At 40.7% G+C, this 25,751-nt stretch overlaps 1 protein-coding gene across 8 annotated transcripts in view; it reads right to left on the minus strand.

Annotated features, from left to right (window-relative positions):
- numb (NUMB endocytic adaptor protein) overlaps positions 1-25,751 on the minus strand; it is a 92,949-nt gene that overhangs the window by 31,132 nt on the left and 36,066 nt on the right. For 6 of the 8 annotated variants that reach the window (XM_062968102.1, XM_062968101.1, XM_062968103.1 and 3 more), the window contains one exon: positions 6,017-6,159. In XM_062968102.1, the coding sequence (XP_062824172.1) occupies positions 6,017-6,142 (126 nt within the window). In that variant the 5' untranslated portion in view covers positions 6,143-6,159. Of the gene's footprint in view, positions 1-3,262; positions 3,384-6,016; positions 6,160-25,751 lie in introns of those variants that run through there. The other 2 variants (XM_062968108.1, XM_062968106.1) reach the window with 2 other exon arrangements.

The raw sequence follows: 25,751 nt of genomic DNA on the forward strand, positions 1-25,751 counted from the left end.
CTGTTCTTCATTTTAAATATTGTATTTCTTTGCACTACAAATAACATTTGTGCAGTCTGCATAGGAATTCGTTCATTTTTTTCCAACTATAGTCCATCTGTCCCCCAACAATCTGAGGGACCATGAACTGTTTAAAAAGTTTGAGGACCCTTGGTATACTTTGTACAGAGGCTCCAGCAAGCTCACCCTTCTTTTCCAGGTAAGTGATTACTGGTATTCTACCTGATTCTTGGCAGCTATAAAATGACCTGGCTATGACATATGGAAAAAAAATCACAACAAGCCATCTTTCTAACCAAGATTCTGACATATTAGCTCAGTGATGGATTAAACAATTCTGTCACTTTTAGCTGAAATCATTTTACCACAAAATCTGGATATTCACCAAAAAGGTTTTTTAACTAGATTTTCCCAAATATCTAGTTTTGGCATCCCTGGATCCACTTCTTCCAAAATATGAGAACATTTCCCAATAAACTCAACACCCCCCTCCCCCCTTTTACACCATAGCTTCAGGAAGGGTTTGGAGAATTATCAGGGAAAGAATATCATCTGGAGCAAATTTTCCTAGACATTGGGGGGGTCTATCTGTCTGTAAAGAGATTACATTTTTGCTCTATTTTTGAAATAATTTTTAAAATAGAGCCACCTAGAACGATGTTTTTACAATGATGCAGTGAAAAGGATTCTTTCTACTTCAGTGGTTTTCACTCCACACCATTAATTTCCTGTCAAGATATCCCAGGTCTTCAATGAAAATTCCCCTAGAGAAATAGCTTTGTATGACTGTGAGTCATTGAGATAAATCTGGTAAAACACACTGCTGATAGTTTCAAAGGTCTTTAAATCCATGCATTTCAGAACTGGTATTAGTTCATCTACTTTCTAGAGAGAATGTCCTTTATTGTATATATTAGTTCTTTCGCTAGACCATTAAAATACTGCACAGTTTGGGATGGAAATCACTTAGAACAATGATTGGAATGCACAGCAATATCAGTGCAAGTAACAGCATACAATGAGCAGAATAATTCTCATTTTGACACAAATTGTTAATAATGAGCCAGATATTATATAGTTTTTATTTATACTCACTAATTTAGTTGGGACAAAACAAAAAAGTAAGGAAGAGAAAACACAAATAGCTGTAAATTTAAAGTAAAGTGGAATCTATGCTGCAGGCTAGGGTTTAAATTCTAGGCTGAAAAGAATGAAGATACTGCTATACAGGCCATTTAAAAAAAAAAAAACACCAGTATGAAACAGTATCACTCTCTGTTAAGCTCAACAAGTATTTAGAATTAGCTGTTTTGAATGCAAGCAGGCAGACATATACCAAAACAATATACTTCAGAAGTCTAAAGAATGCATATAATAATATCTATATAAATAAAAATGTAATGTCCATTTTTGAGGACCTCATATCTACCAAACTACTTCACTGATTGCTACAGAATTTGGACACAGCGTAGAATTTGAAATGGCGAGTGTTTTAAGGTATTCACATACCAACTATCACAAACCTGTCACAACTGAGATAGGTAAAACCCATGCCCCTTAGCAATGGCCAATCAGACGGCTCCTCCCCTTAGCAACGGCCAAGCAGCCTCCTCCTCCCTTAGCAACCATCGTAACACATGGCTCCTCCCCTTAGCAATGGCACCAACAATGGCCAAGCAGTCTCCTCCCTTTAGCAATCGCCGTGGACGGGGCCGCAAGGGATGGCTAAGCCCGCCTCCTCACCATTCAGTTCAGCTTGGTGAGTTACATGAAGCCGAGGCTCTGTGGCCTAGCCAAGGAAAGGGGGAGATACCGAGTGAAAATCCTTTTCATAAGCCCCAGCGAGGTGCACGAGAGATACCACTAGAATCATAGAATAGAGTTGGAAGAGACCTCATGGGCCATCCAGTCCAACCCCCTGCCAAGAAGCAGGAAATCCCATTCAAAGCACCCCTGACAGATGGCCATTCAGCCTCTGCTTAAAAGCCTCCAAAGAAGGAGTCTCCACCACAATCGGGGGGAGAGAGTTCTACTGCCGAACAGCCCTCACAGTGAGGAAATTCTTCCTGATGTTCTACTTATTATATTATTATAATTGTACTACATTATTATTATATTTTATTATTATATTATAATATCATATTATAACTGTATTATAGTATAATTATATTATTATAATTGTATTACATAATTATTATGTATTACTATAATATTATAACATATTACACTATGTAACACTATGAATTTTCCTCCTAGGTTTAGCAATGTCATTATTTCCTAGGGTTCTATCATAAAAACATGGAAAAGGGTTTATTAAGCTGCAAACAATTTTCTTTGTTGCAGGACATCCTGCAGCACATTATATTATTATATTATAATTACATTTTAATCGTATTTTTTTCGGTGTCAGGAGCAACTTGAGAAACTGCAAGTCATTTCTGGTGTGAGAGAATTGGCCATCTGCAGGGATGTTGCCCAGGGGATGCCTAGATGTTTTACAATCCTGTGGGAGGCTTCTCTTTATATATCTGTGGAAGGTCCAGGGTGGGAGAAAGAGCCCTTTTCTGCTTGAGGCAACTGTGAATGTTGCAACTGGCCAGCTTGATTAGCACTGAATAGCCTTACAGCTTCAAAGCCTGGCTTCTTCCTGCCTGGGGGAATCCTTTGTTGAGAGGTGTTAGCTGGCCCTGATTGTTTCATGCCTGGAATTCCTCTGTTTTCTTAGTGGTGTTCTTTATTTACTGTCCTGATTTTAGAGTTTTTTAATACTATTAGCCAGATTTTCAATAATAGGGAGGAGGAGGCACTGGGGTCGTTCCCTACAGGAAAATAACACAGTGCCGTGGCCAACGAGGAAGCCATGCCCCCTGTCATTCTTCCCAAGGGAAGGGCAGAGAAAGAAAGAGATCTATATCCATCCATCCATCCATCTATGTTTACATTCAGAGGCAATCTTTAGATTTCTGCGGTTTACATCAGGACATGGATTGCTTATCACATCGACAGTAATATGTTCCGTGTTCCAGAGTCACAAAATCAGATAATCTCCATATCTGCAGACAATAGAACCACCACAAATATTGCCTACCCACTATCCTTTTTTCCCATTGAACCAGACTGGACTACAAAAACGAGTAGCCGGGTACAGCTAGTAATACATATAATAACGAGCAAGAGTGCCTTTGAAAAATCTTCAGAAACTCAACTGGTCCAAAGGCAACAATGAGATTGTTACCAGTGGATGTTACTGTACATGACTCACTTGTTACAACACTTCCACTGGCCACTGGTCTCTTTTTGAGGACCATCCTCACAGGCACCTTTGATGAGACACACAAGAGAAAGCCTTCTCAGTTGCTGCTCTCTGACAAAAACTGCCTCTTTGTACTTCTGTCAGCATTGATGATCATTCATTCAAACAAGGTGTAGAGAAATCACTCTTTCAAAAAAACAGATAAGAAAAATGCTATTTTAAAATATATTTTCATGGAGCTTTTGGCAATTTTCTGGTATTGGTAGGTTTAAAGAAGCTTTATTATCAGTCTCAATTTCTAACATTTCACTTCTCAATATACACCTGGCTTTACTTACGGTATGTAATTGTTTCCCATTTTTCAATTGAGCAAGACTCCACTTTCTAAAGGACAGTCAGCTTTGCAGCAACTCCTAGTTTCTTGACATTTTATGAAGCCAAGTTTTATAATATGTGGCCCTGGTATGTGTGTGAGATGCTATGTTGAAAGTACATGTTTTAAAGTATCTGAACTCATTGTGAAGTCATTGTGTAAACACATCTTGTGACTTTTTATGATTCTTCATTGACTCAAAGTTATCTGTTTAATGTTCCATGGAGGTTTATTAAGCACAATGCCAACAGAAATACACTGATGCAGTTACATTCTAAAGAGGGAAGGACAGCAATTTGCCACCAGTCAGAAATCAACATTTTGTCAGTTCTAAACACTGTCATTTCTTTACATAGCTAAAGTTGTGCACTTAAGAGACAAGAACAAAGTGATATTCAAAATACATAAAAGCAAAAGAAGTTCAGTTAAGTAAATGCAGTTTCTCTAAAAGAATAGTGAAAACAAGTATGAAAAAAATCCCACATTTCCACTCCAAGACAAGAAAAAACAAACATAGCTTGGGGAAAAGAGTGAGGATTAAAGCAGCCATGGAAAACTGACAAGAGCTTTTTCTATGGAATGTGCAGTTCTTACACACCATGTTACCATGAATAATCTAAGAAGTAACTACAGTAGTCTGTAATGGAAACATCTCAACTAAATCTACACAAATTAGCTTTCCTGGTGCTATATGTGTATGTATTCCATACATGTCAGGGATGTATGTGCAAATACTACTAGTGATCTAAACTAATTTTCACAAACACTTCCTCTTTGCCACTACAGAGTTCTATAAAATGTTCACAAGTAGACCCAGAATTTGCGACATAAAAATGAAAAAAGCAATAAACGCCTGGGGTTTTTTTCCAGATTCAAGCATATCTGATTTAAAATATTTAATTCATGACTGTAAGTTGCTACCGTATTTTCACTGGAGCTACAATGCTGTTGCCTGCTGCAAACAGTTTTGTGGTATCAGTACAAAATCTATAGAAACACAAAAACATAGGGTAGACCCTTCTTAATATTACTGAAGTTTTGCTGAATACACATTTTAGCCTTACATTGCTTCCAAGGTTATTTTGCATCCACTAAAACATCTGCAAATCACTGTGTAATTTAACATCAAATGTGTATGCATGAGACCCTGTATTGCCTCCTCCTGATATAGAATCCTATAATCCTACAGCCAGAAGAGACCCCCCCCCAAAAGGTCATCCAATCAAACTCCATTGTGGATTTAGTCCCCTGAGTGTTAAGCTGTGGAATGCCACATGGTTCCATCCCATCCGCATGCAGATTCATAGTAGCATGAAGCCAGTGAATGCAGTCATTAGAAGTTTAAGAGTTGTGTGCTATTCTAATGATGATAATATTCAGCTCTGCTTGTCATCAGGGTTGACCAACTGAGGTGTTGAATTGCTGCTTACATGCTGCAACAGACTGGGTGAAGACCAATAAACAGAAGCTAACTCTAATCAAGTTGGAAGCTCCAGAAATTTCTAAAGGGGGCCTCCTCTGCATCTCAACAGCAGTAGCAATAAATTTTGTGAGGACATGGGACACCATTCTCTGCTGTAGCACCCAAGTTATGGTATACTTTCTCTTTTAAAGCTTTACTGGCATTAATACTGGCTTCATTCTGTCACGAAGTTAAAATGTGACCATCAAGGTGTCTGGTTTTAAATTATTTCAATAATTTTATACTCTTTTAAGCTATTCTACATCTTTCAAAATTGATTTGATAGATGTGCTTGACCTGATATGTTGTGATATGGGGTAGCATACAAGCATTATAATAAATAAAGATCCAGCAGCGTAAGAAAAGTTAGTTCACCACTGAACATGATTAATGTGAGAAACCAAAAATAAGCATTTTAACACTTTTTGCTGTAGCTAGCAAATTTCTATAATGAACATTAAATTATCACTGTATTTCTAACTAGTATGAAAGATACAAAAAACTTCTACATTTCTTGTAATTCGGTGAAATGTTTAATTAGCTTACATAATCAGTTCAAGACCAGAAGGATGTTTCAGTTAGCTGGACAGATTTAAGAAGTATTCTTAACAAAAACATTAAAGTTTTCCCAGAGGAATTCCTATTTTCTATTTGACAAACTTATCTAAGATACCTGCTACAATCTTTACTCTTATGTAAATGTATGCAGTTTTAATCAGACTATCAATCAAAACTAGTATTAATTGACTAAGATTTCTTAGTTATATTTTCAGCTGCAGTGATTATTTATACACTGCTAGAACAAATGAGAAAGAGGACATAGATGAATAATACAACTTGATCCACACAAATTAAATGGTAGTTCTATTGAATACCTGCAGATATGATTTAAAAGTTCATTATAGTTTTTTTAAAAGGATGTTCTTACCTTAACCTGGAAGCTGCATTTCCCAGTCCGAACACCTTCTTCATCTGTCTGCCACTGGTGTGGTCTACTGGCTTCAGGAACATAGACATCTTTCTTTCTCCTAAAACTCTGTCGTAATTTATTCATTGCTCAGTCCTTCTGCCCTACAAGAAAAATAAAAATAAAATGTAAGCAACAAATTTTTCCTCTATTACAATGATCTTCTTCTAATAATGTATACCACAGTCCTCCACTATAGAAAACAGGCATAATTTAATTTCAAAGTTAGATATACATGGGAGAAGTGTGGGTTTGCTATACAGTCCATGTTGCATTTGAAGGCTTGCAGCCATGCAAGCCTGTTCCCATAGATTCAGCAACCCCAAATGCTAGTTGTTCTGAGATGATGATTTTGGACATCTAAATCAATTGTTCAGTAGATAAGTAGATAAAAGATAAGCAGTTCAACATATGTTTCAATGTCGGTTTAAAGCAGTGGTTCTCAACCTGTGGGTCCCCAGATGTTTTGACCTTCAACTCCCAGAAATCCTAACAGCTAGGAAACTGGCTGGGCTTTCTGGGAGTTGTAGGCCAAAACACCTGGGGACCCACAGGTTGAGAACCACTGGTTTAAACAGACAAATAGCATTGACAGATGTTTTTCAGCATGCATTTTTGTGGATGTTAATCCACATCCTCAAATTCATGACAATATGTAAGTTGCAGGTATATCCTTATACAGATTGTCTTGTTGCCCCAGGCAGAATACATGGAGGCACTGCTAGCAGAAAATGGCATATATATAAAAAGAAAAAGAGCAAGCAAACAAATCTTATGTAAAATACTGTTGAAGAAGGTGTAGAGATACATCAATGCAAGAGAATAAATGGACAAAGAAATCAAAAACGGCAAAGCAAAAGAGCCAGTGTAAAACCCTTTAGACTCCCAGGACTCCAGTGTCTGCTAAAGGCTGAAGAATTTGCCTTCTACAGAATATTTCTGAAAGTAAAATGTATCAAAGTCATACTTTAGAGGAAAGTAACTGCGTACTCTATTGTGTAAATACTACTGCTACATTAACAGATGTCAGGACATTTATGCTAACCTAGTCCTCTGAAGATTTCTTAACCGTGTTAATAATAAATAGTAATGGTTATTTTGTTGTTCTTCTGCTATGATCAACTCTTATCAGTGATTAGCAAAAAGGTATCATTGATTATTTGCAATGAAATGAGCCCTTCTGTGCAGTCCCTAAAGGCTTTGCACGGCACACGAACTCTGGTGAGCAGTCTGCCAATGATTTGCACAAAAAGTAACAATTAATATCCAACAGTCTCACTATTGGTCTACATTAACAATTAACAAAACAAATTATTTTTTAAAAGTAGTATTTCAAAGTTGGTTCATCCGTTCTATAAACAAAACATTCCTCTAGTTTAGCACATATATACAAAACTAGCTGGGCCTGGCCACGCGTTGCTGTGGCGAAGTATGGTGGTATGGGAAATAGAGTATTGAGGAATTGGTGGTAGTTAAGGATAAAAGTTTTCCCCTGACATTAAGTCCATTATAAATGGGTTATATAGCTGTGTGGAAGAGCCTTGAGTCTACACTGCCATATAATCCAGTTAAAATCAGATAATCTGTATTTTATAGGCAGAGTGGAAGAGGCCTAAGTGAGGCCTAACTCTGCCTGTCCCCTGGGCTGCGTGGGTTGCTAGGAGACCAAGTGGGCGGAGCTTAGCCTTCTAACTGGTAGCAATTGGATAAAAATAATCATTCCTCTATCTCTATTTAGGACTTTATTTTTCTTTTCTTTTTGTTGTATCAACCTAGAGGCATGGATGAGGGGTTGTGCTGTCAATTTTCTAGGTTGTGGGGTGTTTAGTTTTGTTGTTTTGTTGGTCGCCGGGATTCCATCACTCTTTTATATATATAGATTATTAAAATATGGAAGCCTTTTTAAAGTGAAGTGGTTTAAGAAAGTCCCAAGCAATAAAAATTACTTAATTAATTAGATTAAATGTTAAACTGCCTTGAAAGTGTCGGATCTAAGCAGCTTAGAAATTCTGAATGGTGCACCTGTGAAACTGAGCTTAGGCATTAAGGATGTAAGAGGAGGATATTTTCTCTATAATCCAGTTTTTAATCTTCTGTCTAGCAACTTCTATTTCCAATATCTAGAATGTGATTTTATTAGCAAAATCCTTTTTGGTGTCAGTTCCAGCTATTATTCTAGATAAACAGCTCCTCAATGGATTGTAACCTTTAATGAATGAAGGAAGAAAACAGTTGCAGGTAAATAATCTAAATCCTTTGTTTTTTTAAATAGTGTGTGTAAATATTATGAAAGCAGTTTAATAAACAAATCCATTAGTTCAACAGCACACATTCTCCTGCTCTATGGTTATTTGCAATTAAGTTGAGGCAAAGAGATTTCAGAGAGAATGGCTCAACGTCCTCAAAAAGTATTGAAAACAAAATGCCCACTTTCTTATATGGATCCTCATCCTGGAAAGAAGTGACAAATGGAGTGCCTCAGGGTTCCGTCCTAGGCCCGGTTCTGTTCAACATCTTTATTAATGACTTAGATGAAAGTCTAGAAGGCATGATCATCAAGTTTGCAGAAGACACCAAATTGGGAGAGATAGCGAATACTCCAGAAGACAGGAGCAGAATCCAAAACGATCTTAACAGATTAGAGAGATGGGCTGAAACAAACAAAATGAACTTCAACAGGGACAAATATAAGATGCTGCACTTAGGCAGAAAAAATGTAATGCAGAGATACAGAATGGGGGACGCTTGGAGTCCTTGTGGACAACTAACTTGAACCAACAATGCAATGCGGTGGCTAAAAAAAGCCAATGGCGTTATGGCCTACATAAATAGGAGTATAGCGTCTAAAACCAGGGAAGTCATGCTACCTCTCTATTTTGCCTTGGTCAGACCACACCTGGAATACTGTGTCCAATTCTGGAAGCTGGAATGTGTCCAGAGGAGGGCAACTAAAATGATCAAGGGTCTGCAGAACAAGCCCTATGAGGAGCGGCTTCAAGAGCTGGGCATGTGTAGCCTGCAAAAGAGAAGGTTTAGAGGAGGCACGATGAGGGCCATGTATAAATATGTGAGACGAAGTCATAGGGAGGAGGGGGCAAACTTGTTTTCTGCTGCCCTGAAGATTAGGACGCGGAACAACGGCTTCAAACTACAGTGTTTGCTCACTACTTCGCGGTTCACTTTTCACGGATTCGCTGTTTCGCAGTTTTTCAATAAACTCTAAGAGACTATTATAAATCATAAAAAATTACAATTTACAGCCTAAAGAAGGGAGGAAGGAGAAGCCAAAGGGAGAGAAAAGGAGCCCAAGTGGCAACGAGAGGAGAAGGAGGCGATTTATCAACACACGATTGGTTGATAGACTTAAAATAGTGTATAATTACTAAAATAATGTATAAGTATTAAAATAAATATAGCATCCCTACTTTGCGGATTTTCACTTATTGCGGGTGGTCCTGGAACCTAACCCCTGCAATAAGTTAGCAAACACTGTAAAGGAAAGGAGATTCCACCTGAACTTTAGGAAGAACTTCTTAACTGTGAGAGTTGTTCAGCAGTGAAATTCTCTGCCATGGAGTGTGGTGGAGGCTCCTTCTTTAGATTCTTTTAAACAAAGGCTGGATGAAAATGAAAATGAAAATACTATTAACTTTCTCAATGTTTTTGAAAGTTTATAAAAGCAAATTACAAATGAAAAACATAACTGGTCAAGTTGAAGTAAAGCTACTAAAACATTTTAAATATTCAAGTTCATTTAGTGATGTTCAATTGTGTGTTTTAAATTATGAAGAGTGCAAACTTGTTGTGAATATTAGGAGAATTGCGCATTTAAAAACTCACATCTATAGCAAATTTTTCAGGCATAGCATAAAGCAAATCTCAAAACTTGTCAGTCTGCTAATATATTTTTAATTCTGAAGCCCTGACTTTGATCCAAATAAATTTATGCACCAGAGAAAATGGATTATAATCCAAGAAAGTTCATGCTTAATTAAAGGTGACTTCTTTTTCATCTCCTTCTAAACTTAAGACAAGTATGTGTTGCCAGGTAATTTATATATTATCTGTTCAATAGCCTTAAATAAACAAGCAAACTTCACAAATACTAAGTTTGCTGTGAGGATAACTATAGTTTTAGAAAGAAATGAACAAGTTTCCTTTGTAATGCACATCACAGAGTATTCTACTACTTTAATAATCTCTGACAAAAGTCATATTTAACAATCAGTTTAGTGGTCTAGATTTGCAAACATGATAAAAATCAATCAGGATGAACAGGCATTTTTGCTACAGGTTCTGCTTGTGTTGTAGCGACAATTATTTCCTCTGGCTCTGTGCCATCCCATTAGTGTGAAAAAAGCACATGTAATAACAGCCAGAGAGGGGAAACATCACGAAACATAACAATGTAATGCGCATGACAGAAAATACTACATGCTACATTCTCAAGAAGGATCTTTGTAATATGCATGGACAAAAACCTAGATACTGTGAAATTTTGCAATGTTCAATGCTATGTTTTTATAAGAAAATGATAAATGGACTTGTTCACCCATCATTTATAAAACTTCCTTCTGCAGATTCTAAGGTATCTTCTAAACTCCATAAGAACAAATGTACATTTCACTTCCTTGTATACATTGATCCTTCTTTCTCAGCTTGCATGAAGTTCAACTATACATTATAAATATTACAAATAAGTGGTCTTGAATCCCAACAACAAGCCCTGTAAGATGACCCATCCAATAGTGGGAATATGAGAAATCTCAGAGAGAAGGTAGGCTAATTATACTGTTTAAATATACAGCTATATCTTTCATACTGACCATGAAACAGAAGATTTGTGGTAACCTTCAAAATTTCCCAAGAACTGTTTTTGCCAGACCTTCTCCAGATAAAATTACGCTGTTCAATTTATACAGTAGGTTTTTAAGCAATTCACTTTAATGAAACTTGCCAAACGATACTGTCAATCATGTGATTTCATGTCAAAATTAAGGCAGCACTGGGAATTTTCACTGTGCAAACTGTGTTGATCAGGTCAACCATAAATTATAAACAATTTTCAACTGTTTTAGAAAACAGTGTCAAAAGACTTCTACATATATTTTTCCAATTTAGCAGGGGGAACTTCTTGGCTGTTGTAAAGTAATGCAGTAATGTAAAGAAACAAATATACATGACTATTTATATTATTATATTACCCAACAGCTGAACTATAACTCCCTCTGAGGGGAAACATACTTCAGCAGTTGATCATAAACTTTGCAGTCAGGTTCAGTTCCTGACACCTGGCAGGTAATGGGTATGGCATCAGGTTAAGAACCTGGGAGTGACTGCCTGTCAACAAAGACAACACTAGGCTAGATAGACAAAGAACCTGACCTGATTTTCAGGTAACATTCTTTTTTTTTTTTTTTTTGCAAGTTACTATAAGAATACTGACTTTAATGACATAATAACTATTTCAAGACAAAGTAGAACTATTTAAAGGTTTTTTAAATTAGGTATTCATAACAAATGACCACTTAAGCACAGACTAATTATATATTATATATTCTATAATATACATAAGCAGCAAGTGAAACAATAAGGCTGAAGAAAGATTAATTGCCTTCTAAAATTCTTGAGAGGTAGCTAAATTGCAGGAGCCTAGGAAAAATCAAATTAAGTTATGAGATATCAACACAGGCAGTTCTCTATGAATTGTTCTGCCTTTTAATAATTACTTCAGCTTCATCAGTCAATTTGTGAAACTTAAAAGAGTCTAGAAACAAAGCCCTCATAGCCTTTATAAGCTGAAGTACTATCTCAGCTAAGCAAAATTTGTACTCTCAAGAGTGGCAATACAGTCCCATACATTTACATTTTGTTTGCTGAATGGAATTACTGAAACATTTTCTTGTTTTATGAATTCTTAATTACAAATCTTTCTCTACTTGTTGGCATACGTAGTGAAGAAACCACCTTAGTGAAGTGTAGTAACTTTGAAACAGGATGAAAAATGGTAAAAATTCCTGGTCAAGGGTAACCTTTTACATTTATTTTTATTTTAGGATGGCAGGGATAAATAAGCCCTTCTAGAAGAATGCATTACTTCCTTCCCTTAACCACAGCCATCATTCCAACTTGCCAGATTTGATCATCCAAGAAGAGCCAGAGATTAATAAACAGGCACACGCGCACACACACACACTCTGCTCCAGACACCCTGTCCACATTCTGAATATCTACAAACTGAAAAGAATACCATGTAACAGGACAAGTGGTTGCTAAAGTTACATCAATTTGTCCTACCAACCTGTCAACTTGTCAGAATCCAAGTTCAAGTGATTTTGATCACATGAAGACTCACAGCCATAAAATACTGGGAACTGCTCTTGCCTCCTGCAGTTATAGGCTTACAAGTATTGAAAAGTTACTATATTCAGTGCAGACAGGATGGTGGCAGAGTAGTATGATTTCTTCACTGCTTCACAGATGGTTTCAATACATGTTTGTCCAGTGTTCTCTGCTAGTGATACTAGAACCTAACCTCCTCTTCCATCACCCTCAAATCCCTGTTAAACCAGGGAGGTGACCAGACCAGAGTGTTCAAGACCACAGGGGCTTCAGTGTCAACTGCCCTATATCATTTCCATATCCCAGTGAAATAAAAAAAAAATCTATATTCCTTCAACAGCATCACCATCAGCACAATTTTTCTATCAGACATCCGGGGTGTCCATGACAGCTACAGAAGGTTACATCAACAGGCAGTCTAAACTCTATGATTCTATGAAACTGACCAGGCAGTGATCCATTTATGTATTTAAATTATTTTTTATTTTATTGTATTTATATGCTGTTTCTTCCATTATGGAACTTGCTAAAGCACAAAACAAAACAGTCATGCCTGTGAGGGTAACAGAACAGAAAAACCCCTCCTCCAAAGTTCCTAAGGTTTGGCTACGTTCAAATAATCCGGATCTAATCAGTATAAGATTTATAGGTAACAACCAACAAACTGAATTGTGCTCAAAACAGGTGTGTAGCCAGTTTAGTTTTAGCAAGGAATCCACAAAGGGTGATACCTTTGCTGGCCAAGCAAAATGCTCAAAACACATCATGCAGGCATTTGAAGCTTCACTGGCTTTTTCATCGGCAAAAGATTTAGAAATCAAACAGGAAAAGAAAAGTGGCATTGTCCAAATGAGTCACAGGCCCATATATTACCTCAGATGTTCTTTCTTTTGTTGTTCAGATAGTTTGGATGAATCTCAATGCAAAAAGAGCTTACTTAGCTCCATTCCATGGGAGGGGATGCTTAACAACAATCATGCTCATCGATACTTCCCAATGATTTCTCCATTCCAGAGATCACCCAGGACAGAAAACACAACAAGAACCATGGGAAATCCAATCATCCTTTAATTGGCCCGACACACCTGCATAGGCTTGAAGTCTCAATTAATCTAAATCACTCTAGGTAGTGATATGACCATGACAACAGAATTAATGGAATGTTCCTCTATGCCCAGATCACTATTATGCCACCCTGCACAGAAAACAAAGCCTAGAATGTGTCCTGCAACTTGAGTGATACTAGATACTACTTGGGACAGACTCATGGCTGTCATGAAGAACATGAAGTCCTGACCCTTTGCTGTCATTGAGGCCTCAATATACATACTGCAGTCCCCCACCACTGCAATCTGAGAAGACGCCAACATCACCTTCAAGACCAGTTCTGCCAGGTGAGGAAGGGAAACTGCTGAGCAGTAGGAGCGTGGTATACACCAACAGAATCCCTATTCTGTCCTGGCCATTCACTTTCAAATTCACTCAAACCTAGAATCCTGATAGACCACCACAACTGTATCCCCACACCTTCCAGGCCTTCTCTGTTGCTGCACAGACAGGGCTGAGAGATTTGTGCATATACAGTTTCATCCAGCCAGACCTCTATACAATACAATCCAGGCCATCAGTCTATGACAAGCGAATAACGCATAGATTCTGTATCTTAAAACTTAAAAACAATGTCCACTACTGACATATGTCAGTATGTCCCTATTTTTGTCAGATATCATTTTTGCTTTTAGCAAACTGCAGGATCCCAGTAATTTCAAATATTCAAAAGCAGACTGCCAACATCCTGTATTATATTAGGACAGAGGTTCTCAACCTGGGGTCCCCAGATGATTTTGGCCTACAAATCCCAGAAACCCCAGCCAGTTTACCAGCTGTTAGGATTTCTGGGAGTTGAAGACCAAAAACATCTGGGAACCCCAGGTTGAGAACCACTGTATCAGTAATACTTAAGGCTGCTTGCCAATGCGGATAGTTCCACTGTGCAATTCCTAGTTGCTACCTGGAATGCCTTATCTTCTGGTGACAAGAAGTTCACAGCACAAGATGGACTAGAAATCAGCTGGAAGTGCTTTAAAATTTACAGTTATGCTACTATTGCACAAAAAACATTACAGCTAACGTATGATTGGAGGCAAATGGTCATCACTATTTGATTAATGGCAAGGTTTGTTGTTTATTTGGTCAGTCGCTTCTGACTCTTCATGTCCTCATGGACCAGGCCATACCAGACCTCCCTGTTGGCCATTGGAACTGCCAGCTCCTTCAAGGTCAAGCCAGTCACTTCAAGGATACCATCCAACCATCTTGCCCTTGGTCGGTTCCTCTTCCTTTTTCCTTCCATTTTCCCCAGCATCATTATCTTCTCCAAGTTTTCCTGTCTTTCCATTATGTGCCCAAAGTACTTCATCTTTGCCTCTAGTATCCTTCCTGTTGTTCTGGCGTCTGTTCTTACTGATGCTACTTGGTCATTATGCAGATTCCTCAAGAGACAGACAAGGTGACTTGGTATCCCCATACCACCAAGAACTTGCCACAATTTATTATGATCCACACAGTCAAAGGCTTTAGAATAGTCAATAAAACAGAAAGAGATGTTTTTCTGAAACACCCTACCTTCCTCCATTATCCAGCGGATATTGGCAATTTGGTCTCTCGTTCCTCTGCCTTTTCTAAACCCAGCTTGTACATCTGGCAACTCTCACTCAATGTATCACTCAGTGTATTGCTGGAGTCTACCTTGCAGGATCTTGAGCATTACCTTACTGGCATGTTGAATAATTACTGCAAGGTAATTGTTGTATATTAACAATGTTAAATATTCTCTCAAGTAATTCAGTTGCTTGAACTATCGAATCCATCTGGTTTCTAGAAATGAAATAATTATAAATTATTGTTGTGAGGAGCATTTTAACAGCACAGATGTTTAAATCTATTTGCTTTCATTGTGTGCCAGGAAAACCCCTCCAAACAGTACCACTTTAACATGCCAAGGTACAGTTCATCTGCTGAGATCGGGTATACTCCATGTGAAGCAAATTTATCAAAAAGCACTTGATGATAGTATCTGAAACACAGTCTGTTGCTCAGAGACCTGATTGTTTCATTGAAAGCTATTAACATGGTTGCTGAACAGCTCAGACCAAAGACTTCAGAGAAGGAAGATGAACTGGCAGTTTTTCCACTGGTTTTTAATTAATCAGTAGCACGTGTCATGACTAGTTATCCAAGCGGAAAAGATACAATGCCAGATAAACTGCATAGCAAAGTTACAGTCACTGCCATCTTGCAAATACAACTGAGAGTGCTATTTTATAATAATGATGTGCTGCTAGGTGGGGGGAAATGACTGGAAGTGGGGATCTGATCAAAGCTTTGCTTTTGAAACTTTTTTTCTTCCCAGCTAAAGAAAAGGCAGAAGATGGTGTTGGAGGTTTTGTGATTCCCAGTATCTTACTTTTTGTCCTGGGCTACAATGAGGGGTTGGGAGGGGGAAATCAATGGAAAAGATCTATCAGTAGCTACTACAGTCTATAATTCTTGAGAAATCACAGAGTACAAAGGCTGTAGTAAGACCTACACACACATGCTTAAGATAAAGATAATTTTTAATTCATGTTTCAGGCCTAATCAGCACTGTAAATAAGATGGCCTTATCCATACAAGGGACATGTCCAAGTGACATGGGATCAGAATATACATGACAAAATAACATAGATCAATAATATCTCCTACGTGCACAAGCTGGCTTATCTGGTACCCATAGCCTTCCAAATCAAATCCGTAAGTCTTGAAGCTTAAAGAGATATGAGTTGGTAGGTTTCAGAAGAGGACTGCAGCAAATGGATTTTGTGAAAACTGGTATCCTTTCTCTGTAGTATGGCTTTTCAGAGCATTTTATTGAGATACAGTAGTACAGACCCAAGTGAAGTCAGCTTGAGTGCTGAGCTATAATCAAATGTTCTGTTACAATTTGATGTACTGCATAATACTAGAAGATACCTGTGATGACCCATGGGCCTTGTAGTCCTGCTCATGACATTGTGATGCCTGATGAAGAAGAAAACTTGGGTTTTTTACCTTCCCAGTCAGAACTGGATTCTTCCCAGACAGATTCTTCCCAGCCAGATCTGGGAACCTTGCACCTGCAAGAGGGTTATGTTCCAGAAGTATGTCAAACAAACACTGAGGCTACATCTCCTGTGTTTTCTCGCCATGAGTTTTGTAAACAACAGAGAGGTTTGGAAGCGGCCTCGCGCAGGAGTGCTAGAATAATTGCTAAGAATTTAGCCAATTAAGCCTGCTTTCCATGAGAATCTTTAAGGAGTCAAACATCTGGTCTCAGAGATTAGCTTTCGTTTCTGGTTCCCAGAGAACTGCTCTCGGCGGGAAAGTTAGACTCTATATAGGTGTTTTACCCGCGGAGTAACTTTGCGGAGTCAATTCGTCAGCCTCCGGAGCGAGTTGTGTCTGGACAGCGCGCTCCGATTCAAGCCTCGTTCCTGTTCAAGCCTTGTTCTTGTTTTCAAGCCTTCGCTCCTGTTTCCCAGCCTTGTTTACCTACGGACCTTGCCTCGCCTTTCAGGACTAAACCTTGCCTTGTTTCACGGATTTTACCAAGTAATTCCACGGATCTTGTTCTTGTTCCTTGTTACCTTGTGCCACGATTCAAGCCTTGCTTTCAAGTATCAAGTTAATTCCTAGCCTTGCTCAAGTTCATGGACTAAAGGACCTTGTCATCTCCCCTCACTTTGCCTGGCAAAGTGAGTGTTTCGGTTATTGGATTACAACTTTGGACCTTAATACTTCATATTGGACATTGTTTCTTTGGACTAATTTTGACCTTTCCTGAAAGGTCTGCTTCTGGACTAACTTTTACATTTGCTTTTATTAACTTTATATATTTCCTTAATAAAGATATTAGATAGAATCTGGCCTCTGCGTATGGTTATTGGTGCTCTGTAGCCTGGGTCGTGACAGTTTGACTCCGCCACCCTAAGCACCAATTAACCTCGGCCAGAATGTCTACCGGAGCCGGACCTGGACCGGGCGGCCAGCCGATTACCTACACCATCGACAAGGATGAGGTGGACCGAATCCGTGATAAGCTCAATGCACAGGATGGGGAAATAAAGGGTTTGAAGGAACGCGGAATCCGTCTTCCGGCCATGGCGTTGCCAACCAAGTTTACTGGAGAAGCTTCTAAGGTTCATGTTTTCCGTCGCCAATGTCAAGCTTATCTAGAGGCCCGTGCTGCCGAGTTTCCCCAAGAAGACATCAAGGTGGCGTGGGTTTACAGTCTTCTAGACGGGCCAGCGGCCAACTGGGCGACGGCACTGTTCGACCAAGCCTCTCCACACCTAAGATCAGCGCAACGCTTCTTGGACCACCTTAAGGAGACTTGGGGAATCGAGGACAATTTGGAGGCAGCCGGTCACAAACTCCGCCGCCTCTTCCAAGGAGACAGACCCATGTCTCAGTACATAGCCGAGTTCCGAGTGCTGGCCCACAACACCGGCTGGAACGATGTTGCCCTCAGAGGACAATTTCGGGAGGGTCTCAACATTGAAATGCTGGAGGAAATCTCCAAGGTGGATCCTCCCCAAACGCTTGAAGCACTCATCGATCAATGTTTACGGGCCGAAGTCATGATTGCCAACAGGAAACAGTGGGTACGAGGCCAGAGCGGTAGAGCTGGGGCAAAACCCCCCGCTCCCGCCAGCGTTCAGCCGCGTCCAGTGTGGAGACCCCCACCACCATCCCCATACCCCAGAGGGAGCGAGGAGGTGCCGATGCAGTTGGGCAATGTGCGTCCCAGATTAGATGCCGCCGAGAAGGCCCGCCGCCAACGCCTAAATCTCTGTTGGTATTGCGGAAATGGGGGCCACTTCGCCAGAGAGTGCCCAGCCAAAGGGAAGCCCGCCGCCCGTCTTGCGGCGGCGTCCTCCACGGAGACGAAGGCGTCTGAGACGGCTGGCACACAGCCGGCGGGGGAAGCCAACGACCGGGCGTAGAGAGGCTCGCCAACCCGGTCAAGAAACCCATTCAAGAGCCGCCAACCGGGGTCCTGTTCCTTCTAGTGGTCACCTTATGGTCAGCAAAGAAGGGACCCGTCATGATCCACGCCATGATAGACTCAGGAGCTACCAACAATTTCATTGATAGAGAGTATGCCGACTCTCTGGGATTACAATATCATGACTTCAAGAATGCCCGTGTGGTGCAAGCCATCGATGGCCGCCCTCTCAAGACGGGCCCCGTAAGCCAGTGGTCGGAACCCACCAGGATGTGGATAAGGGAACATATGGAAGAAATTTCCTTCTTTGTTACTGAGGTTCCCCATTTCCCTGTGATTTTGGGGATTCCATGGCTGACACTTCACGACCCAAGCATCTCCTGGTCCAACAGAGAACTGCAGTTTGCTTCAAAGTACTGCCAAAACCATTGCCTCGTAGCCAAGGTCTGCCATGCCACAGACACCGAGCCCATTATCACCTTGCCAAAGAAGTACTCCGAGTATTGGGATGTATTCAATGAAAAAGAAGCCGAAAAATTACCCCCACATAGACCTTATGACTGTGCCATTGACTTGGTGGAGGGGGCCCCGATCCCGCGAGGGCATCTCTACTCCCTGACTGAACCAGAGCAAGAAGCTCTCAGGGAATTCATAGAGACAAACCTTCGCAAGGGATTCATCAGACCCTCTCAATCCCCAGCCGCCTCCCCAGTGATGTTTGTGAAGAAGAAGTCAGGGGAATTACGTTTGGTGGTGGACTATAGAGCATTGAACAATATCACTAAGCGGAACAGCTATCCCCTGCCCTTAATCTCGGATCTACTAGACCGACTTCGAGGAGCCAAGGTCTACACCAAGCTGGACCTGCGGGGGGCTTATAATCTAGTTCGCATCAGAGAAGGGGACGAGTGGAAGACCGCCTTCCAGACTAAATTCGGATTATTCGAGTCCCGAGTTATGAATTATGGTTTATGCGGAGCTCCCGCAACGTTCCAGCATTTTGTCAATGACATTTTTCAGGACTATCTAGATCGGTTCTTGATCATCTACCTGGACGATTTTTTGGTGTTTTCTAGATCACAATCAGAACATGAGAACCACGTTAAAATGGTGTTACAACGATTGCGGGATCATGGACTTTATGCCAAGCTGGAAAAATGCGCTTTTGATCTACAAGAGGTAGATTTCCTGGGGTACCGCATCTCGCCTCTAGGGCTCTCCATGGACCCGACAAAAGTTTCAGCAGTATTGGAATGGCGGGCGCCAACCAACAAGAAAGAGGTGCAGCGATTCTTGGGGTTCGCGAACTATTACCGCAAGTTCATTCCAGATTTTGCCCGCTGGTCTGACCCAATCACCAGCTGCATCCGTGGAAAACAGCCCTTCCGCTGGACTGATCAAGCAGAGAAAGGGTTCCAGCAACTAAAGAAATTATTCACATCCCAGCCAATCCTTCAGCATCCAGATCCTGGAACCCTTTTTGTGGTGCAAGCGGACGCCTCTGATGTGGCAATTGGGGCTGTGCTCCTACAACCGGTGGGAGATCACCTTCATCCTTGTGCCTATTATTCTCGTCAACTAACCGCACCAGAGAGGAACTATACCATTTGGGAAAAAGAACTATTAGCCATAAAGGCAGCTTTTGAAACTTGGAGACATTGGCTAGAAGGGGCCAAATTTCCCATTGAAGTCCACACTGATCATCGGAATCTAGAACATCTAAGAACTGCCCGCAAGCTAAATCAGAGGCAGCAACGTTGGGCTTTATTCTTTGAACGTTTCAACTTCCAGATTCATTATGTGACCCCAGCCCAAACCAAACAAGCAGACGCCCTGTCACGTAAACCGGAATACGCTGCAGGACGCAAGGAGACCTTTGAATCCCAACTACTACAACCCGAGAACTTTGCCACGCTCACAGTGGGGAACACCAAATCCACTCCCATTGATTCAACTCCCTCTACTCCAGGACCCATCTGTGCTCAAGAAATCAGGGCTAGTCAGCAAGCAGATGCCTGGGCGCAGGACCAACTTCGTCAAGGTCTGCATTTTCCCTTTTCGCTTAAAGATGGACTGCTTTGCTATAGAAATCATGTTTATATCCCACCCGGACCGGGCAGGGAAAAAGCACTTCGTCTGTGTCATGACTGCAAACCAGCAGGGCATTTCGGACTATTTAAAACCATGCATCTGATCCTAAGAGATTTCTGGTGGCCCAAGATCCGCAAAGATGTGGAAAAATATGTCAACACCTGCCCAGTATGCCAGCGCTCCAAGATAAGAAGGGAGAAGCCCTCAGGGCTTCTACACCCCCTTCCTACCCCATCTCGCCCATGGGAAATAATTTCTGCGGATTTTATCACTGACTTACCACCTTCCTGTGGATTCACCACGATCCTAGTGGTGGTGGACCTTTTCACCAAGTTAGCCCATTTCATTCCCTGTGAAGGCCTTCCCACGGCCCAAGAGACTGCAGATTTATTCCTCCAACATGTTTTCAGACTACATGGATTGCCCAAGAGTTTGGTCACAGACCGTGGATCCCAATTCACCTCTCGTTTCTGGAAGGCACTACAAAAACTATTGGGCATAGACTCTCGTTTATCTTCAGCTCATCATCCCCAAACGGATGGGCAAACGGAGCGCACCAATGCCACTTTGGAACAGTACCTTCGCTGTTATGTAAACTACCAACAGGACAATTGGGCTTCTCTGTTACCACTGTCGGAGTTTGCCTACAACAATGGAGTCCAGGCTTCTACAAAAGAAACGCCGTTCTTTGCAAACTACGGCTTCCATCCACGTTTCTTTCCCCCTGTCATTGAAACTTCAGAAGTTCCCGCAGCAGAGGATTGGCTGCAGGAACTCACAGCGGTGCAACAACTTTTGCTCCAGCAACTGGAACAAGCCAAGGAGGACTATAAACGTCACGCGGACAAACATCGCCAGCCGGGCCCCGAAATCAAGGTAGGAGATCGGGTTTTTCTGTCCACTCGCTTTTTGCCCTCCCATCGCCCTTGCCGGAAGTTAGATGCCCGTTTCATTGGCCCCTATCCAGTGGTGGCGCAATTAAACCCCGTGACTTTCAAACTCCAACTTCCGCGTTCAATGCGCATTCACCCAGTGTTTCACCGCTCCCTGCTCCTTCCGGCGGATGGTGTGCGGCCAGATGTAGACCGGCCGGCCCCCGTCCCTATTTTGGTGGATGGGGAGGACGAGTTCGAGGTTCAGGACATTTTGGATTCTCGCTTTCACCGCCGCCGCCTGCAATATCTCATTGACTGGGTGGGTTTTGGCCCTGAGGAACGCTCTTGGGAAGACGCCTCCACAGTCCATGCTCCTGATCTAACCCGTCGCTTTCATCAGACCTATCCCGCCAAGCCGCGACCTCGCGCCTCGGGGAGAGAGTCCCAGTTTGGGAGGGGGCTTGAGGAGGGGGATAGTGTGATGACCCATGGGCCTTGTAGTCCTGCTCATGACATTGTGATGCCTGATGAAGAAGAAAACTTGGGTTTTTTACCTTCCCAGTCAGAACTGGATTCTTCCCAGACAGATTCTTCCCAGCCAGATCTGGGAACCTTGCACCTGCAAGAGGGTTATGTTCCAGAAGTATGTCAAACAAACACTGAGGCTACATCTCCTGTGTTTTCTCGCCATGAGTTTTGTAAACAACAGAGAGGTTTGGAAGCGGCCTCGCGCAGGAGTGCTAGAATAATTGCTAAGAATTTAGCCAATTAAGCCTGCTTTCCATGAGAATCTTTAAGGAGTCAAACATCTGGTCTCAGAGATTAGCTTTCGTTTCTGGTTCCCAGAGAACTGCTCTCGGCGGGAAAGTTAGACTCTATATAGGTGTTTTACCCGCGGAGTAACTTTGCGGAGTCAATTCGTCAGCCTCCGGAGCGAGTTGTGTCTGGACAGCGCGCTCCGATTCAAGCCTCGTTCCTGTTCAAGCCTTGTTCTTGTTTTCAAGCCTTCGCTCCTGTTTCCCAGCCTTGTTTACCTACGGACCTTGCCTCGCCTTTCAGGACTAAACCTTGCCTTGTTTCACGGATTTTACCAAGTAATTCCACGGATCTTGTTCTTGTTCCTTGTTACCTTGTGCCACGATTCAAGCCTTGCTTTCAAGTATCAAGTTAATTCCTAGCCTTGCTCAAGTTCATGGACTAAAGGACCTTGTCATCTCCCCTCACTTTGCCTGGCAAAGTGAGTGTTTCGGTTATTGGATTACAACTTTGGACCTTAATACTTCATATTGGACATTGTTTCTTTGGACTAATTTTGACCTTTCCTGAAAGGTCTGCTTCTGGACTAACTTTTACATTTGCTTTTATTAACTTTATATATTTCCTTAATAAAGATATTAGATAGAATCTGGCCTCTGCGTATGGTTATTGGTGCTCTGTAGCCTGGGTCGTGACAATACCAAACTAAGATCGTATTCAAGAGAAAGGTACAAAACAACAAACATATATGTTTCCAAGTTATTTTATTAGAAGAACGGGTAAATTGTTTCTATTTAACATTGTTCAATAATCTGGATCAAGAGACTGAGGCACCAAATTTCTAGGGGTATTAATTTTGCTTTTGGTAGTTTTTAAATAATATTTTAATGTGTTTTTAGACGTTTTATCTTTGTTTTTTTAATTTGCTCACCACCTCAGTAGTCGTTGTGGGTTCGGACGCAACAGAGAAATAGTTGAAATGAATATGCAAACAAACAGCTGGACAATATACTGTGGAATGCAGTCTGTTATTTTTTGTCCTCAGTCTTATTTCACAGTTATCTATTTTTTTTTAAATGTTGCTTCCGTTTTAAGAGACAACACAAGATGCCATCTTTTATAAAGTTTTAGCTATCATGTTAGTTGTTCTGATTTAGCGTTACATTGTTATTAATTGTTATATCCGTATAGGTTATTTAAGTTCTTACTGTTGGCTACTTTGTCTGTTATTAAGTTTAGAGTTAGGTTGCTTTTATATTGTTTAATATGGTTTGTCCTAATGTAATTTGTTTGAATGTTTCCCTTTCGGCATCGAATGTTTGCCAAACATGTTGGAAACCGCCCTGAGTCCCCTCGGGGAGATAGGGCAGTCTACAAATAAAATTATTATTATTATTATTACTACTACTAATCATCATCATCATCATCATCATCATCATAAACTTTATTTTTATATCCCGCCCCATCTCCCCGAAGGGACTCGGGGTGGCTTACAACAGGGACAAGCCCAAACAACAACAACATATTTAACATAAACTTAAAACATTCCAACAATACACAAAATAAAATAATGGACAAATACATTAAAATCCAAGCAAATAAAATCAGAGTAATTAAAAGCAACCCAGTGGGGACAGGTTTCATAAAGTGCTGTATCATGGAAATAAGTAGCAGTGATAAAGTGCCATATGCTTTTAAAACAGAAAGAAGTACAGTAGAGTCTCACTTATCCAACACTTACTTATTCAACGTTCTGGATTATCCAACACATTTTTGTAGTCAATGTTTTCAATACATCAAGATATTTTGGTGCTAAATTTGTAAATACAGTAATTACAACATAACATTACTGCGTAATGAACTACTTTTTCTGTCAAATTTGTTGTATAACGTGATGTTTTGGTGCTTAATTTGTAAAATCATACACTAATTGTCAGAGTGCGCGGTTTGGATAAACACACATGCAGCGGAAGATCAACGAAGAATCACTGGCACCAATAAAGAGGCTGAAGCCTGTTTGGCTTTCTACAAAAGATTTACTAACAAACGGTTAACTCTCAAGACGATATATACAGACAGAGTGCAGAGAGCAGAGAGCAGAGGGATAACACAGGGAGCTATTTATAACCACCTCTGCTGTCTGATGCAATACACAGTTAACTCTTTACACTCGCATAGTGGACAGCAGACATGTTTTAATGTTTGATGTTTAATAGGCTTTTCCTTAATCCCTCCTTATTATCCAACATATTCGCTTATCCAACGTTCTGCCGGCCTGTTTATGTTGGATAAGTGAGACTCTTCTGTATTCTAATAACAGCTCTATTTGGCCTGTTCATTTAAACGTGCTCTGGAACAACCATGTTTTCAATTCCCGACGGAAAATGGGCAGAGAAGGACCTAACCTGATCTCCTTAGGGAGAGAGTTCCAGAGCCGGGGGGCCACTGCCGAGAAGGCCCTCTCCCTCGTCCCCACCAGCTGCATTTGAGACAAAGGCGGGAGTGAGAGGAGCGCCTCCCCGGATGATCTTAAGGTTCGCGTTAGTTCGTAGGAGAGGAGGCGATTACGGAGATAGGCAGGTCCTACGATACTACTATTACTACTACCGTACTACTATTACTATGACTACATTATCACAGACAAAGATACTAACCATTCAGTTTTCCTGTCTGTTTGAAACATACCACAGCATTTCCGTAATTGTTTTTAAGCTTCTTCAATTTTCCAGCGATTCTTTGCCCAAATAGTTCAAGTTGCAAAATAAAATACAGTCCATGAGCAAATAGCTACCAAACATCATCACCAACATCAACTCTCACAATTCCTAACAGCCTAATGGGAGTTGAAGCCTAATTATGGGAGTTAAAGTCCAAAACACATGGAGGGCCGAATTTTGCTCATGCCTGATCTAGATCAAGGGAAGTAATATTCCCACTCTATTCTGCTTTTGGTCAGATAGACTACTGTGTCCAGTTCTAGGCACCACAATTCAAGAAGGATATTGACAAGCTAGTATATGTACAGGGAAGTACATACATGTGGCCTCTTCCAACTCTGATTCTATGAATTTAGCTCCATAGTAAACTGTACATATCTTTCAACCTAAGGCACAGTTTTTAAATAGTTTAGTAACCTGTTACATTCTGCACTAGCTGCATTTTTTTTTGAAGTAGCCCTAAAGATGGTATTGCAGAGAACATCTTAAAAGTAATCTAGTCTTGAGGTCAGAAACGCATGGATCATGGTGGCCAAGGTACCTCTGTCCTGCAATAGTCAAAACTGGTATATCAGCCTTAACTGACAGTAAGTGCTCATAACCATGAAGCTAATTTCTGATTCAAATATATGAAACTATTAAGTTGTTCTCTTAGAGATAGTTTAACTCCATACAGACTACCCCTCTTCCCCAGCCATGGGAACAAAAAAGGCCCTGCATTTTATCAGGATTTATCTTTAGTTTAGTAGTGCTCATCTTGTTCACCAATGCGTTCAAGAACTGATCCGATTAGTGCATTAATTTGTTGAGAGGTGGCTGCCACTAAACCAGCACTCAATTATTCATGTCCAGCCAGCAGTGAACAACACAATACTGCATACTGGAGAGGT

The sequence above is a fragment of the Anolis carolinensis genome, chromosome 1, assembly GCF_035594765.1.
Source record: "Anolis carolinensis isolate JA03-04 chromosome 1, rAnoCar3.1.pri, whole genome shotgun sequence".
In the NCBI taxonomy this organism is placed as follows: domain Eukaryota; kingdom Metazoa; phylum Chordata; class Lepidosauria; order Squamata; family Dactyloidae; genus Anolis; species Anolis carolinensis.